Source organism: Xyrauchen texanus, chromosome 38 (genome assembly GCF_025860055.1).
Source record: "Xyrauchen texanus isolate HMW12.3.18 chromosome 38, RBS_HiC_50CHRs, whole genome shotgun sequence".
NCBI classification, from domain to species: Eukaryota; Metazoa; Chordata; class Actinopteri; order Cypriniformes; family Catostomidae; genus Xyrauchen; species Xyrauchen texanus.
The window spans coordinates 25790844-25807614 of NC_068313.1; the positions used below are offsets into that span (position 1 = coordinate 25790844).

At 36.7% G+C, this 16771-nt stretch overlaps 1 protein-coding gene across 1 annotated transcript; it reads right to left on the reverse strand.

The window, feature by feature from the left end:
• Positions 1-1998: 1998 nt before the first annotated feature.
• Positions 1999-3317, reverse strand: LOC127632114 (lymphocyte antigen 6D-like). Its single transcript, XM_052110622.1, has 4 exons — positions 3268-3317; positions 3125-3189; positions 2697-2792; positions 1999-2349 (listed from the first exon to the last, which is right to left on the reverse strand). The coding sequence occupies exons 1-4, from the start codon at positions 3300-3302 to the stop codon at positions 2267-2269; spliced, it is 279 nt and encodes a 92-aa protein (XP_051966582.1). The 5' UTR covers positions 3303-3317; the 3' UTR covers positions 1999-2266.
• Positions 3318-16771: the final 13454 nt, after the last annotated feature.

Genomic DNA, 16771 nt, shown 5'->3' on the forward strand with positions numbered 1-16771 from the left:
GCCCTTAAGTCTTCTGTATCTGGAATTGTTTTGAAATAGGCCTAGAGGATTATGGTTCAGTGTTGTGTTTCAAACCTCAAGAAAGGAGGCTTCAAGAATCTCTAAGCTAGTGGAAGAAGTAGGTCAATATGAAACTGAAGCATTCATGGTTTCTTTTTGACTGTGCACGCTGTCTCCTCAGTATGAGGATGCAATCAAGGTCATCAGAAATTTGTTTTGCCTCAATGATAATATGCTTGTTTTGATTTTTGAAGGTTTGCCAAATTATGCAGTCTGTTCTTTTTCTATGCTGCATGTTGCTATGCAAAGGGCAATTTGAGGTGATTGGTAGACTGGCAGTGAAAGTACAATTAATACACTGAAGTAATTACTGTTCACCCATACATGTCAAAGTTATTCTTTCTAAAATATTTTTAAATGCATAGTTTATTATTGTGATTCAGCTCTGTTTCAGCAGCCAATATAGTATGGTGCAATGTTCAGTTTCTATTTAATTACATTTCAATCCATCTTATTGTATGTGCTGTTTCCCTTAAAAGGAGAAGTGTGTCATTATTTATATGTTAAAATGGTTCCTCATATCCCATCTTAATATGCAGAGACAACTAGTAAGCCATTTGTAGGTTGATTCCCCCTGAAAAGTGCATGCTCTGGCTTTGTGGTGCTTTCAAAAAGTTGCTCTGTTTGTTTGAGTATCCTAACCAACTAAACACAGCAACAGTGGATCAACCAATAGCTTAAGTTTGGGGCGGGACAATCTGTTTGTCCAACCAACTGCAGAGGAGGGAGTGTTTGGGAAACCTGTTTGAAAACAGCCTTTTTGAAATTCTGTTTGGTGGTTCTATTAGTACAAAAGTAAAAGACACAAATTTCACCTAATTACATAACATAATTCCATCACATTGAATTGAGTAATCTTTAACAAAAGAAAATAATTATAAAATTACATTTAGTTAACAAATGACACAATGTGATGTTAAGGAATTTTGTTATGAAACTGAAATGCTCAAACCTTAAAAATAGGCACATTTTGTGTGTGTGTGTGTGTGTGTGTGTGTGTGTGTGTGTGTGTGTGTGTGTGTGTGTGTGTGTGTGTGTGTGTGTGCGTGCGTGTGTATATCTCTCTTTCTTAATGAGTAAAATAGCTCATATTCAACAGTTCATTCACTTGCTCACTTCCTAGATCTTGCAAACAGTCAAAATGCTATGTCAGTTCAACACATTTAAGCCTCTTAACCTTTAGCTATCCATTACAGTACGTGATCAGATAAATGTCTGTGCTCGGCACTGCATGTATGCATGAAAGTGCTCCGGTTCACAGCTGGTTATTTTTAAAGGAAGAAAATCCTCAAACTCTTTAATAACTAACCCTGCGGATACTGAAAAGAAAATAAAGACAGAATGATTGAATAAAGATTATTAGAAGCAGAGCCAAATTATTTATGTACAGGGAGAAGCAATTTATTAAAATATTTTGTGCTGTGTGCTCTGCATGTTTGATCTCACTGCAAGACTGGGGAATGAATAGAGAAGACTGCAATCTAATCTGTTGTACCTATTATAAAAAGTATTTGTATATATATATAGTGTAATTATATATATATATAATTACACTGTAAAAAGTGGATATGTGCTATATTACACTGTAAAAAGTGGATATGTGCTATTGGAATTATTTTACCCTATATCAGTCCTGTTCAATCTATTTCCATACCATTCTTGAGAGGTAAATCTCAGTGAAGAACTTGAGGATGCACACAGGTAATTATGCATGAAATCACTGGAAATCAACATTTACCATCATCAAAATGAATTTTCATTCTCATAAAATATAGGTATTTTAATGCCTGAAGTGCATGTTTAGGTTCCAGCCTTCTCATCTGTTAAAAGCAGCAGCTAATCCTGACACACACTGTATGGCTTCATACCATCTAAAATGGCCTACAGCTCTCTGATACTGCCTTGGCCTAAACAAACACAGACACACAGCAGTTTGCTTAGTATTTTTTTATTGCATTCCTAAATCAAATCAGATACAGAGATTAGCCATCTCTTGAAGCAGCACTACTGGTGTAAAAGCAAACCATATAGAGTCAGGGTGGAAAAGTTCATTAGAAAAAAATTGCAAAAGCACATTTAAAAATAACTAACACCTACAGACACCCTTTTTTTCTTATTACAGTATACTATTACAATATGCATTGCTGTCTGACTAATAGTGTCTCTACTGATGTAGATCAGCAGGACTGGGGATGTTGAGAGAAGATCAGTCACACAGATCTGTACTGCAGCAGTAGACATTCACTCCAGGTACACAGAACTCCTCACATGTCCGGGTGAAAACATCAGCTATGGTTTAGAATAATACAGAAACGCCGCTCAATATCTTATCTAAACTTCAACAATTTTAAATTTTTAAAGGATTGTTCACCCAAAATTAACATTTCTGTCATCATACACTCAAGCCCATATGACTTTCTTTCTTCCTTATAGCCCGAAAGGTAATGTTAGGCAGGATGTTTGTCTCAGTCACCATTCACTTTCATTTTCATCAACAGGTTAAACAACTTGAAGGTAAGAAAATGATGACAGCATTTTCATTTTTGGGTGAACTATCCCTTTAATCACCAAATGAGGGATAATGAACACTAGGCTAAAACCATCAAGAGTTTTTCATTTGAAAATTGAGCACTTACGTGTTGAAACAGTTTTGCAGAAATTGCTCGAGGCTGGACATTCAGTTGGAGTCTTGCAGTCCCCATCCACACAGGTGTAACATGTCAGAGTGTGCACTGATGAAGGTTACAGATGACATATTATATAGATAGACAGACAGAATAATTTTCTTAATCACTATTTATTATTTTTTTTCCAAATACTTAGACATCCTTGGGTAAGATTAATGTAACATAATTCAAGATATATTCTCTGAAAACAAAGTACTTCTCAATTACATTTATCTTGTTTTAATTATGTTTTTAAAAAATGTACAGGAAAGTAAGACAAGAATACCTACGTATTAAGAAATTTGTTTTTGCAATGCACATAGACCGATGGACAGACCGACCAACTGGCTGACAGGCAGAAAGACAAACAGATATAAAACTGAAAAACTAATTCTTACCTGATGCACTGCAGAGGAGCACCAAAATAAGAGCACACACTAGCGTCTTCATGATGGAAGTTGATCTGGAAGCACACAGAGAAATTATGCTTTATTTACCAAGGTCACACCTCTTACTGAAAGCACATTCTTTTAATGCACACCTGTAATGCAGCAGAACAGGTTTCATCATCTCCATACAAGTAAGCTTAACTGTACCAGGAAGTAATATGATTTTGTTAATCGCAGGTTGGCTTATTCTTTGTGTTGACTCATGTGTGCTTCTCCTGTATTTTTTATTGTTTTATTTCTAACAAAAAAGCCCTTAACTTTCGAGACAAGTTGCAAGTTCCAAGAAGAACTGCCAGTGGGCTGCCTGCATCCCAGGAGAAAGCTCTCATACATCTTCTCCTAACCTTTCAACACACATCCACCCACTTCATCCTCTCACCCCAATAACCTATCAAAAATAAGGTTGAGCCTACTACTGCATCTTTTCCAACCTTATCATTTTCTACCACAACACCCTCAGGAATTAACAGTTTACTACTACTTTCACTTTTCTTCCCAAAGAGGTCTACAACATTCTCCAGTCCAACAACCCTGCCACATGCCAAGCCAATCCTATTCCCTCATCCCTGCTTGTCTCCATATCCCATGATGACTTCACAACACCCATTTTTTAATGCCTCTCTAATGTAACTCTGACTAGAAAGTGACTCTTACTCTGCATACCATAGTTGTTAAAGGGATGTTCACCCCAAAATTATATTTTTTTCATCATTTACTCACCCTCATTCCATTCTATTTGTATGACTTTATGTCTTCTGCTGAACATAAGATTTTTAGAAAAGTATCTCAGCTCTGTAGGTCTTCTTCTTATGTTTTTGGTGAGTCACATTCTTTCTGCATATCGCCACCTACTGGGCAGGGAGGATCATTTATAGTAAAAAAAAATACTTGAATGTTAATCTGTTTCTTGCCCACAGCTATCATATCACTTCTGAAGATATAGATTTAACCACTGGAGATTTATGGATTACTTTTGTGCTGCCTTTATTTGCGTTTTGGAGCTTCATAGTTCTTCCCACTATTCAATTGCATTGTATGGACCTGCAGAGCTGTGATATTCTTCTTAAAATCTTTGCTTGTATTCAGGAAGGAAAAAAAGTCATGCACATCTGCAATGACATGAGGGTGAGCATATGATAAAATAAATTTCATTTTTGGGTGTTCTATCCTTTTTATACACTAGAGATAATGAGCACAACAGAGCCTAAAATATATATATATATGAGTAATGCTTTAACTTGTAACTTGATTAAAAATTTTATTTTAGTAAATAAAGATGTGAAATCTGGGAAGAGACACCTCAGAAAAAGAATATGAGAATACTAAATCAGTAGGTAAATACATACTTTCACTTTGTAGGCCAACATGGAGATCATTACACAGAATATAACAAGCACAGACTACAGAGGGCAACAAAGTTCAAAAGTAAATAGACACCCAACACCCTCACAGCAAAAGAAAGAAAAAAAGATGAAAACAACACTAAAACACATATTTGGATTAATATTTGTTGATAATATATGAATAAATAAATAATTTATAAATATATGTATGTTATCCATAGATTATTGATATAGGGTTGCATTTTATTTAGTGCACTCAGTGACAAAATGTAATGTTTCAAATGAAGATAACTGAATTTAGAATGTTGTTTGAAAATATTTCATTTTATGAGACAGAATTAGCATGTCTACAAAGATTACAAGATTATTTGATGAAAAATAGAGAGAATTAGAGCTTTAGTTAAAGTCCATTCAAAAGTCGTACACAATTTACAACTATTTTGTATGATTTTGTTGCATGTATGTTGTATGTATGAATTCGTAGGTTTTGATCACATGCAAATGCCTGGATGAGGAAGATGCGGAAGTAAGCAAGAGTTCAGCCTCTGATGAGTCACGGACATGCTGTAATGATTACCCGGGCGACCACCAGGGGTCACTATGTGTGTTTATTGTTCATTTTGTGTGTTTTGGGCTCAACGAGCCCAGTAGTCATGGATGCCAGGAGGCAGCTTTAACTGTACTTTGAAACAGTACATAGATTATTCCTCCCTTACAAAGTGGGGTACTACTCCAGTCCCCATGCGGCTCTCAAGGCTTCCTCCTCAGAGATTCCCCTAATGGAGATCCCAGTGGTCCCCAACTCGGTGGTCCAGCTGACCACGCCTGCATGGTCAGTGAGCGGGAGGCCTCGTCCATCCCAGAGTGAATGCCTGAGGCATCAGAGGCCGTTCTCACAGCAGAGCAGTCTGAAAGAGAAGGGCTCCTGCTTCCTAGTCACTGCCAGCGCTTGCGGCCACAGAGGTCATTCCCCAGTCACTGCCAGCGCTCCTGGACATGGAGGACGTCGACGAGCCTGACCTACTCCCTAAGGCTGTTGATCTGTCTGTTGTTCTGTCCAGTGGCCAGCACCTGTCAGACACAAGCTTCCAGTCTGTTCAGTGCCCAACGGCCTTCCACTTAGTATGACGCAGTATTGACACATGTCCAGCAGCCGCTGCACAGTCAGCAGCTTTGCACCTCGAGTCTTCCATGGCTCTGCCCCTAAAGTTCACTAGTTCCTTGCTCTCTGTGGTTCCACCCCCTGGGCCTCCTGCGGCTTCCGCTGCCTGGGCTCCCACCTCTGTGGCTCCGATTTGAACTTTTTTTTTTCTTCTCTATTTGTTTATTTACTTCAACTGGATCTTGCCTTCTACAGTCTGCCATCATTATACATGCTCATTAATATTATGCTCTTACCCAAACCCTTTATCTAAACCTAACCGATCGTGTGCGTGTGTGCGTGTGTGTGTGTGTGAGAGATAAACATGTAGTTTCACATATTAGATGGAAACATTTTTAGAGACGTTGTTGGCTGTCATGAAAGTCGTACGATACAATACAAATTTAGAAAAGTTTCCCTTTGGGAGTGTGTTGACCTCTCTCTCTCTTTGTGCCATACAACTATCGATCCATTAATTCATCTTTTAATGAAAGCAATTTATTGGAAAGCTGTATACAGTCCTTTGGTATACCACTCAACAAAATGAAATCTAGGGCACTAATATTCCTATGCATTTAATGAATTGCTGAAAGTTCCATTAAGCATTTGATTCCTGTCAAAATAATCACTTCAATTTAGAGTTGCCTATTCTGCATAAAGATACACACTGTGAAACTCTGTATAATACCTTTTGCAAACATAAAGATGCTTTTGTTTATGTAAGTTACATCTTAACCTAGTTGTGGCGTAAATGGGCACTAAGTCACAATTTATGCACTACTAAATATTTGAGTGTTGTACCATTAAACTTTGGTAGAAGGTAACCCTACGTATAAACTAAATATTTATTGCAGCTTCTGACCAGGAGTAACATTTACACATGTTTACATTTACAAGAGAGAACACTAGGTAAAAAACATTTTTCTTAGCGGCTCTTCAGCATGAAACCGATCTAACGGTGCGGTTTCCGGGGTGCGTCGCTCGGTGTCAACACATACAAAATATATAGAATAATAAAATGAATAAATGTCAATTTTTTTCAACCTGTTTTATTGGTCTTTATTTATTGCTCATTATTCATTTTAGATTCAGTTCCTGAATAATATTATTTACATAGGCTGAATATACTACATATTAAATCTAAAATATATTACGGATCGTATTTATATGGGGATATAATTTATAACAGCTGACAGTTATGTGAGAAAACAAGGATTGAACATTATCCGTTACAAGATAAAACTGAAATGCATGGCATTTTATAAATTTGGTGTTCAAATTTGAAGGCTGGCTATTGGATCAATTCAGGTAAACATTAAATGCGACTAAAAATTTGCATTCATTTACGTAGAGCTGACGGCCTACTAGCTAAGTCTTGCCTTAAGAGCAGGTGGTGCAACCAAATTAAGCACTGACTAGCCCTTAGCCCTTAAAGACTAACTAGTAGTTCCTAAGCCCTTAGTGCGAACTTTATGTTCCAACTTAAGTAAGACCTTACTGGTGCAGCCCTACCCACGTGAGTCCAACTCTTAGCACATGTATGCTCGGTAACTGGATAGCTGGATCTATGACAACAAAGTCAGGTGTTATATGGTTTTGAACTACATGTTGAACTTCTCAAGGTAAACAACACCAGTGCATATGTCTATGATGTTATATCTATAAGTTTGGTACAAGTTAATTGATTAAGTTTAATACTCAATGTTAAGGCTTTAGCCCTAACTAAGTATGAGTAACAGCAATAAGCACAACCACATTATTACAGTATAGAATGCATTACTGTTGACAACCAGTAGGTGCCGCACTTGAGCCAGCCAACTGTTTACGTGCAACAAAATGGACACGCAGTTTTCATTTGATAGCTGAAGAGTTTGTCTTCTCAGAATGCTGTTGGTCAAAATAAACTAGAGTCCCAATTTGAACAAACACATCACTTTTCCATTACATCTCTCAAGTAGATGACACCATTTGGATTCTGATGCTGCAAGGAGTCTGACTTGGATGGCGTCTTAGCTTGAAAAAGTAAAATTTTCTCTTCCACAGCACAATGTGGTGACTGGACTGGATAGCAAAAGCTTCTAATTTCCCCATCTCCCTTGGTAAATTGCCTAAACAGAGTGTCCTCCATTAGGCCCCATAAATCTTAGTTGATGAGACAATGGGTAATGAAGCAGCTTTCTAATCGTCATCGGGCCATCGTACAGTCACACTGCACACAGACTTGGGCCAAGAGCATGAATTGATGTGGTTAACAGAAAAATTAACAGATTACCCACCAAAGATAAACCCACAAAACAATAAACAGTGAAACAGCAAGACAGCAATCATGTATGTCAATAATAATATACGTGAGGGACATCTTGGCTAATATGCAGTTGAAAGTTGGTAGCATTTGCAGAAATCAATAATACAGCCCCAGACAGATTTAATGAAAGAAGTCTAATGTAATAATCCTAAAGTTAAATGTGTCTAAGACACACACCGGACCATCACTCAGTCTTACACCTCTCTGAAAAAGAGGTAGCCTATGGTAAGTTTGTTCCAAGATCAAAGAGTTTAATTCTAAATGCTATTTTACTCCATTAGTGCTTCTGTTTCAAAAGAACAAGACCCTTCCCATAAATTTAAAGCAGGGGCATAACAATCATTTCAGAAGTGCAGGGGACAGAATTTTCATAAAAAAATGTTTTGTCTTTATAGCATACTTGTATGCATTTGTTTTAGTTTGACAGCCAAGGTAACAGTTACAGGTTACCACTTTTTTCAGAGTATTTCTACATGAATAACCACTTTCCAGTCAAACTGTAAAAGCAAGAATCAATATTAATGTATTAAACTATGATTATGTCATGGAGAAAACATTGAGATGGCACTGTGGAGATGCAATGAGAATATTAACTGTTTTTTTTTACCCCTAATATTTTAATTTGTAAAAGTCTCTGTCATCATTACTGGCGTGAATGACTCACAACATTGTCAAAGTGGACAAATTAACTGTATGCTTTGGGACATTTGTGTCGCCAACAGATCCAACATAATTAAAAGAAAGCTTTCTGCTTTAAGATGTGAGCTATAATATAAAAATAATTATTATAAATGCCAACAGATACCACAAGACATCTTACATTACTCGATGTCGCATTAATGGGGGGTATTTTTCCAATGTTGAGTTCAAGTGGCTGACAGGTGTAGGTCGGGTGTGAGTGAAACGGAAACAAGGTACATCACAAGCTACACGTTTGAGTGGTTAACTCGTCTCTTAAGAGATTTACATACATACACTTTTGCTCTATGAAATACACAACTTAAACACATTTGCTCAAAAGTAAAAGTGAAGGGGATGGACATCGGTTTAACTAAAAGTGAGGGGCACATGTCCCCTGTAAATTCTACACCCATGATTTAAAGGAATACTCATCCTTATGCTACAGGCCCAGATTATTTTCTTTCTTCTTAGGAACACAATAGTAGTGTTCATTGCAGAATGTCCAAGCTGCTGTTTTCCATAAAATTAAAGTGGATTGTGGTTGTAAAGGAAAATTTTCAGTGAATAACGAATTTCAGTGAGTCACAAATCTATCCTATGGCTTTAGAACACTTAGAATATAGTGCACAAGTCGTATAGACCACTTTTAAGATGTTTTATGGTGCTTGTCTGTTCTTTTTGGAGCTAAGAAGCTGCTGATTCCCATCCACGTCCATTGTATGGAAGAGAGCAGCTTGAAAAGGTCTCCTTTGGTGTTTCATAGAAGACAGAATGTCATACAGGTTTGGATCAACATGATCATGAGAAAATGATCTTTGGGCAAACCATCCCTCATAGTAATCATGCTTTACCCTCTTAGAAAGTGGAGCACATTGCTGCAAGATAAGATTAAACTGTCTGCTTGTCCCATACAGTACATGTGTTCTTCTTGTCCTTGTCTGTGAATTGGAACAAAGCTTACTACAGCGAGACCTAGTTGGCGCTTTATCACATAATCCTTCGGTATACCTAATCAAATATCGAGCCAGGCGTGAAACCATATTCCACTCTGTTCACGTAGCCTTGCAATGAGTGCATGCAGAATCAAACAGGACACAGGATTAAGCGATGGAGTCAGAGTTATCCAAAGGGCCTTGTGCTACAGCGATTAGGTGAGAGGTATACTGAGATAGTGGGTGGTACAACACACAAAGAACAGGGGAAGATATGCAGATTAGCGTTCCAGCATACAACAAAGTTTATTTTTTAAATAACAATGACAGTTTTTATTTATGCCACGTTGAATATACATGAATACATTCTAGTAGTTGGATTTTATCACAGAGGGACATAATATTGATTAATGGGGTTTCAAATTGAAATTATATATATATATATATATATATATATATATATATATATATATATATATATATATATATATATAATATTGAAAAACACATTCAGTCAAGTGTGTCCAAACCTTTGACTGTTAGTGTAGCTGATATATTTTTCCATATTCACATACTTTGTTTTTGAGATTTTTGACACTTTCAGTTCTGAATAGCAGCTAATGACTCATCCCCTCCTTTATCTCTGAACTCTTGTCTCTCTTCTCGGCTGAGAGACTGTGAGAGGTTGTGAACTCTGTGGCCTTTTGTTCCCTCAGTGAGTTGGGTTACAGACAGAGTCTCATCAGCCATGCTGTAGATGACCTTCTGTTCTGCTGTCCCTCAGAGTTATGCAGGGCCATTGGCCTCTCTGCCTCAGTGTTAAAGTTGCTTTTTATAGAGCAGCAGCATGCTGGGAGACAAACAGGGGCAAATTGACTTGAATTTTGTTCCTCAGAATAGTTTCATCAACAGGTCAGAAGAGAAAATAATCATGCAAATGGGCTTGAAAAGACTGGGTAATCTAGACAACTGATTAGGTCAATATACTACTATTTATAAAGCTAGACCATAGACACTTCTAGTATTTTATTTTTCTTCTATATTTAAGTCTCTAATTGTATTTTATTTTGACACTATATTTATTGATACACGTCCTAGATGTCTTGGACTTTTACTGACACCTAGTGGTGTGGATGTATGAAATTTGTTATTAAAGGAATATTCCGGGTTCAATACAAGTTAAGCTCAATCGACTGCATTTGTGGCATAATGTTGATTACCACAAAAATGTATTTCGACTAGTCCCTCCTTGTCTTTAAAAAATGCAAAAAGCGATGTTACGGTGAGGCACTTACAGTAGAAGTGAATGTGGCCAATTTTTGGAGGGTTTAAAGGCAGAAATGCGAAGCTTGCAATTTAATATTTGTTTTTACATTAATTCATCAGTCAAAACTCATGTATTATTTGAGCTAAGTTGTTAAATTGTCATTTTTTTTTTACAGTCATTTTAGGGCTTTATGGTTTGTTGACATTTCATTGTCATACCAATGAAGTTGTAACATTGGCTATAACTTTATATAGAAAAAGTTAGTAAGTCAAATCATGTTTACACTTATTTATGTTGTGGCTATACTTTTGAAATAGTGAGCATTTTAATGTTCAAATATTGCCCCCTATTCACTTCCATTGTAAGTGTCTCACTATAACTGTGTTTGTTTTTTTAAAGAAAAGGATGGACAAGTTGGAATACATTTTTGTGGTAATCAATATAATGCCACAAATGTTGTCGATTGAGCTTAACTTGTATTGAACCCAGAAAATTCCTTTAACTGTTTACTCCACAGGGTGAACTGGAGCTGTTTTGTTCCATTTTTTAAAAAAATTCATACGATACACATAAAAAAAAATTATATACAGTATAAATAAATAAAAAAGGACATTTTTGGATTCAGTTGCTTCGCATGTTGTTGATGATGTATGCTCCTTTGTTTTTATATTGTATCTTTAATATGTGAGTTTTGTTGCTGTGTTATTAGTTTGTAAAGCTATTTCTGCAATTTAAAACTGCTATATGTCCTATTAAGTTCAGTTAGGAAACTACATTGCACATGCTGATATTGTTCACCCTGACATGCCTCTGCGTAAACCAATCAGGAAAATACAAGCGTTTGTCAAAACATATAAAACTGGTACTCGCCACAGCAGCTTTGACTCAAGTCCAGCAGCGGAGCATCGCAAAGCATTTACACTCCTCCCCAGCTCTCCTTGTCTAGATCTGTTTTACGTAGGGGATTAAGTAATTTTATTCATTAGCAGCAGCAGCATGTCTCTCTTGACTCAGATGCAGCTACATTCCCACAGCAGCAGCATATTGACTAATGTCAAGCAGCAGCAGCGTACGTAAAGCAGATGTAGTCTGCCAAGACCAAACTACTCCACTCTAAAGCATTACAACCAGCAGTTTAACGGCAGTGATGTCAAATGCTCATTGGCTCTCAAGTGTCTCATGACCATTTACGACATGCTATATTCTGCGATGCATATGTTTGAATGAGGTATCACAGCGAGGTATCACAGCCGTTATGGAGTGCATCAGTAGATTTAATAATTAAAATTTCACTCTCTACCACACACAGTGCTATTTTATGCCATCAGGGAGCACATCGCATGCAGCGTATAGCCCTTTGGACTACTTTTGTCCTGAATTTTGCCATTTTTGTGATTACATTTATTTGCCTGATACATGAGCTGCCGCTCCACTGAAGCAAAACTTTCAAGTTGAGCATCTTTAATCCAGTTATATTTAGTGTGTTATAGCTTTATTCAAGTTTAAATAATACGGAAGCAAATCATGTGCATAACTACAAACTCCAAAACTGGAATTTCTCTGTGTGGTCAGCGCCTCTTCTGTGAGTAGCGCGAATGTCCCAATCTAAGGGAGAGATTGAAACTGCACCTGGTTGATGCACAGTCTGTCGCGGGGACGCTCATCCATCAAGCGTGCGCGCTTGCTGCAGCTAGATTATAACGTATTGGATCACGAATTATTGAATCATAATCTTTAATGTCACTGTGCATTTCTTGTCATGAAGACTTTTTTTTTGGTATGAGTTAAAGATGGATCAAGGTGAACAGAAAGGTGAGAGAGGGTAATCTTATACTAATCTTTTAGATTAGATTTTTTTTTTTTGGCTTGATTTCCAATGTAAATATCTAAAACTCCTTTAAAGTCCCCATGAACCGGAAGTTGCAAACGACTTTTCTCCAGTGTTGTGACGTATTTCCGAGAGAAACGGAATACTAAATGAGGCAAAATAGTGGGCGTGGCTTTTTTTTCCAACTAGCACCTGATTGGATCTAAAAAAGTAGGTGTTTCATTCAGAAATGGAGGCAGATCTTAACGCAAGTTTATCGGTTGTTGAGGATTACTCGTCGCCTGAAACACCGCCAGCAGTCCCCTTCCTGCAGCAGGAGGAGGAGGAAGATGAAGAAGAACAGGAACACACGGAGGATCATTTCGTCACAGGGGGAATCAGACCTTACATGTTTGAGCCGTTACATGCGGAGGGTTCGAATGGTAAAAAGTGTTCCGTGAGTGTCACAACCAAAAATGCACCTCCTCGCCATCTCTCCTTTCACACACTGTCAATGCTCGCAAACACACAGGCAGCCTGTCTACTGTCAGTTGGAGGGGCGTGGTTACGGATGTTAAGGAGATACCTAAACCGTCAAACCTACGTCATCAGGCAAGGTCCTCCAATGCAGAGGGGTGGGGAATTTTCCGATTTTGATTAAAGATTACGAAGCCAAATTATATTTTTGTGTGGATTGACTTGCATGGATGAATTATTCACCACAAAACGATCAATTTAGGCAAACAAAGTAAGTATGGTCAATTTTGAATTCATGGGGACTTTAAAGCAACATACATTTTCTATAGCAGTTATACTGCAGAAGAAAAAAATGTTATCTGAGAATATTTAATAAAGTATTAAAAATACTAATATTTTAAAAAATCTAAAAATCTTAAAAAAAAAAAAGATGCATTCACCTGAAAAGTAGCATATAAGTTATTTAGACTTGCTTTTAGAGAATATTAAATGTAAGTATATTTTGTCTTTACTGCACTTGCAGTATAACTAAGTACGATAACTAAATACGAATTATAACTAAGTGAAAAATACACTTATATTTAAGATACATTCTCTCAAAGCAAATCTAAATATATTATATGTTGCTTCTCTTGTTACCTTGTTTTAAGGATTTTAGAAAATTTTTAGACAATGGAAAACATGACAAAAAATTTTATAACATTGGGACTTTTTTTGCAATTCATTTCTTTACTGAATTAAACTTAATAAAAATTTTTTTTTTTCTCTTTAATTCAGTGAATGTCATTTAAATGTATTTTTAAAAGATTTTGTCCTTTTATTGTTAATAATCATGTTTAATACAACCTTTTAAAATTTAGCACAAGCTAAATAGACGGTTAAGAGCTAATGATTAATCTTTGCAATAATCGCAGATAAATTAAAATAATCATTCTAATCATCGATTAATCAGTTTTCAAAATAATCATTAGCTGCAGCCCAATACTGTACATTAATCTACTTGTTACATGTTTTTATATTGTTGAAATGTGGTTACGTTTAGAGGTTGGGGTAGGGTTAAGGGATCTAAAATATTGATAAAACAGTACAAATTTACAAATATATTTATAATCGATTCGTGTATTAAAATATATTTTTAATGGATTCATCAATATTTTATGTTTCTAAAGCTGTAAATACATTAAACAAATTACATATTAGATGCTTTCAAATGCCCATATTGTACATTTTAGTGTCTATCCAAACGTACAAACTTATATGTGTACAGTAAATGTTAAAAGTGTTAACACAAATAGCCACGTATATTAAGGAGATCAGGTTCATGGGTCATGGCTCTGACATTGTTTTGATATCTAAGGCTCGCTTTATAGTCTTTGGACTGACCAACTATGCACTGATGGCTATTGTACTGCTAAAGTTTATGCACGACTGCACGATCCAGTGTACTTTGCAAGAGTCTCTCAATGCCGTTCCAAGACTTCTCGCTGTCTCAGGAAGTATTTAAAGCTCAGACGTGATGCTGTAAAAAAATTATTCAAAGAGCAGGAAGAGGAGTTATTAAACTGAAAGGAAAGTTGCACAAGGGAGAGGGGGTTTGAACAGCAGGGGTCTTTGACAAGAGCTTCTCTAGAGTGTATCCGGACTGGGCCGGATGAGAGCTGAGTAATGTGGTGGAGTTTAATCCAGGTGCACACATTGTGCTCTTGAGTTTAGCACCCCTTTCTGCCCACATCCGCCTCTCTTTCTTTCTCTTTTACTCACGCAGTTTATTTCTCTGTCTCCCCTACCCCTTCCCCTCTCTCTGTCTATTCAGCTCCAGTGCTGGGAGTCAGATAGATGGTCCAGCTGCATCCTCTTGGTCAATATGTGGCAGTTTATTTAAAGTCTTCTTGGAACAGAGACCTCCCTGTGAATGTCTTAATATATAGCCTATGTGTGCGTGTTTGCCTGTGTTTGTTCTTGGAAGAGTAAATCATGGTCCCTAAATACATCTCAGGGTCATTAAGATTTAGTGAACTGAGTAAATACTGCACCAATTTTTCATGAGAGCTTGCATGAGAAATGTAGTGCAGTCATGGCTTTCACATCATAATCTGGACCTACAACTTTAGAGTGATCGCTCAAGAGACGTCACCGTGCCTAATCTTGCTTTAGCTATGTAATACTAGATGCTCCCCCAAACATAGGTTTGAATTTTTAGCTAGGAATGAATGGAACTGTTGGGGTAAAGCTGACCACAGATGCCTAGCCTGGTCATTTCTGTCCTAGTTTCACATTACCAGACTTTGATGACAGCATAAAGACTTGTCCACATTTGCAGTGTATTCTAACCAAGAATAGCCCACTGAGACAGGATAAGACCATGTGACCAATGTGTAAAGCAACCAACCACAGATTGATTTATTTTTTCAAGGTGTTCAGCAGTGGTGTTATCTGAAATAGCTGAATCTAATGAGTATTTATAAGTTTTCCTATGTGAAGTGTGTATTTAGCAGATGTACATTTGCATAGACAATGAAACATACAATACTGACGCTTTGAGGCTAAGGATGGAATTAGTGCTCTAAAATATCTATATAATAGTATACTACTAAAATTATTTTCACTGTACATTTATCTGCCTGTTAATGTTTTTGTTGTTGAGAAGAGGTAACAGGTTTAGGGTTGGGGTTCGGTTAGGGGACTTAAAATGTCTATAAAATAGATAAAGATAAAAATTTGCAAATAAAAAAACGGGAATAAAAATGTAACTATACAAATATTATTAATATAAAGGATTTAGGATATTTTTATGTTTATAAAGCTGTAAATACTTACAAATATGTTTTAGATGCTGTCAGTATATTCATTTAGTCAATTTCAGCATCTATGAAAGATACAAAAAATATGAATAATAATGAGATCATGCTGGAAATAGGCTATATAACCATATAGATTATATTGGACCTGTATTGAAGAAAATTAACAGTTGTACTGAAAGCACAGAATAAAAGTGCAGTCTATATGTTTAGACTTTGTAATATGTGTACTCTTTGTAAAAAAAAGTGTGCCCTTACCCCCATAACGTTGCATAAAGCCAGCCAATCAGATCAGAACTGAGCATCAGTGTCTGATGCTGAAACTACTTCTGTTCTGGAAGGGGCTGTCAAATGCTCCTTGACACCTTGGAGACAGTCAAGCTTGTCATTTTTCTTTCAGAAATGTCCATCACTCCTCTTGTTCTAATTAGAGTGCTTCTTTAAAGCAGCACAGCATTGGTTTCCAATCCCTTCCCAGCCATCCACAGGTCATCATTATTGATCACCTTTCTATATGAAAACACCCAGCATCCTCTTTTAAATGAATTGCACTATTGACCAGTTATTTTTACAGTCATTCAAGTCAATTATTCATTTAATGCATATGCATACTTAAATATTCATTCATTTATTAATTTATGCATATTTTGGAGGTTATAAAATACAGTAGCTATTCAAAAGAGTTAATATTATACTAAAAGTACAGCCTGTCCTGCCTGGAAGGAGGTTATTCACAACTTTTATTGCACCAATAATACACTCATCTGTGCTGTCCCAGAGCAGCTGTGTTGTTGCCCTGCGTCATAGAGCTGTGTCCTCAGAGTGACCTTTAACTTTTGGTGACC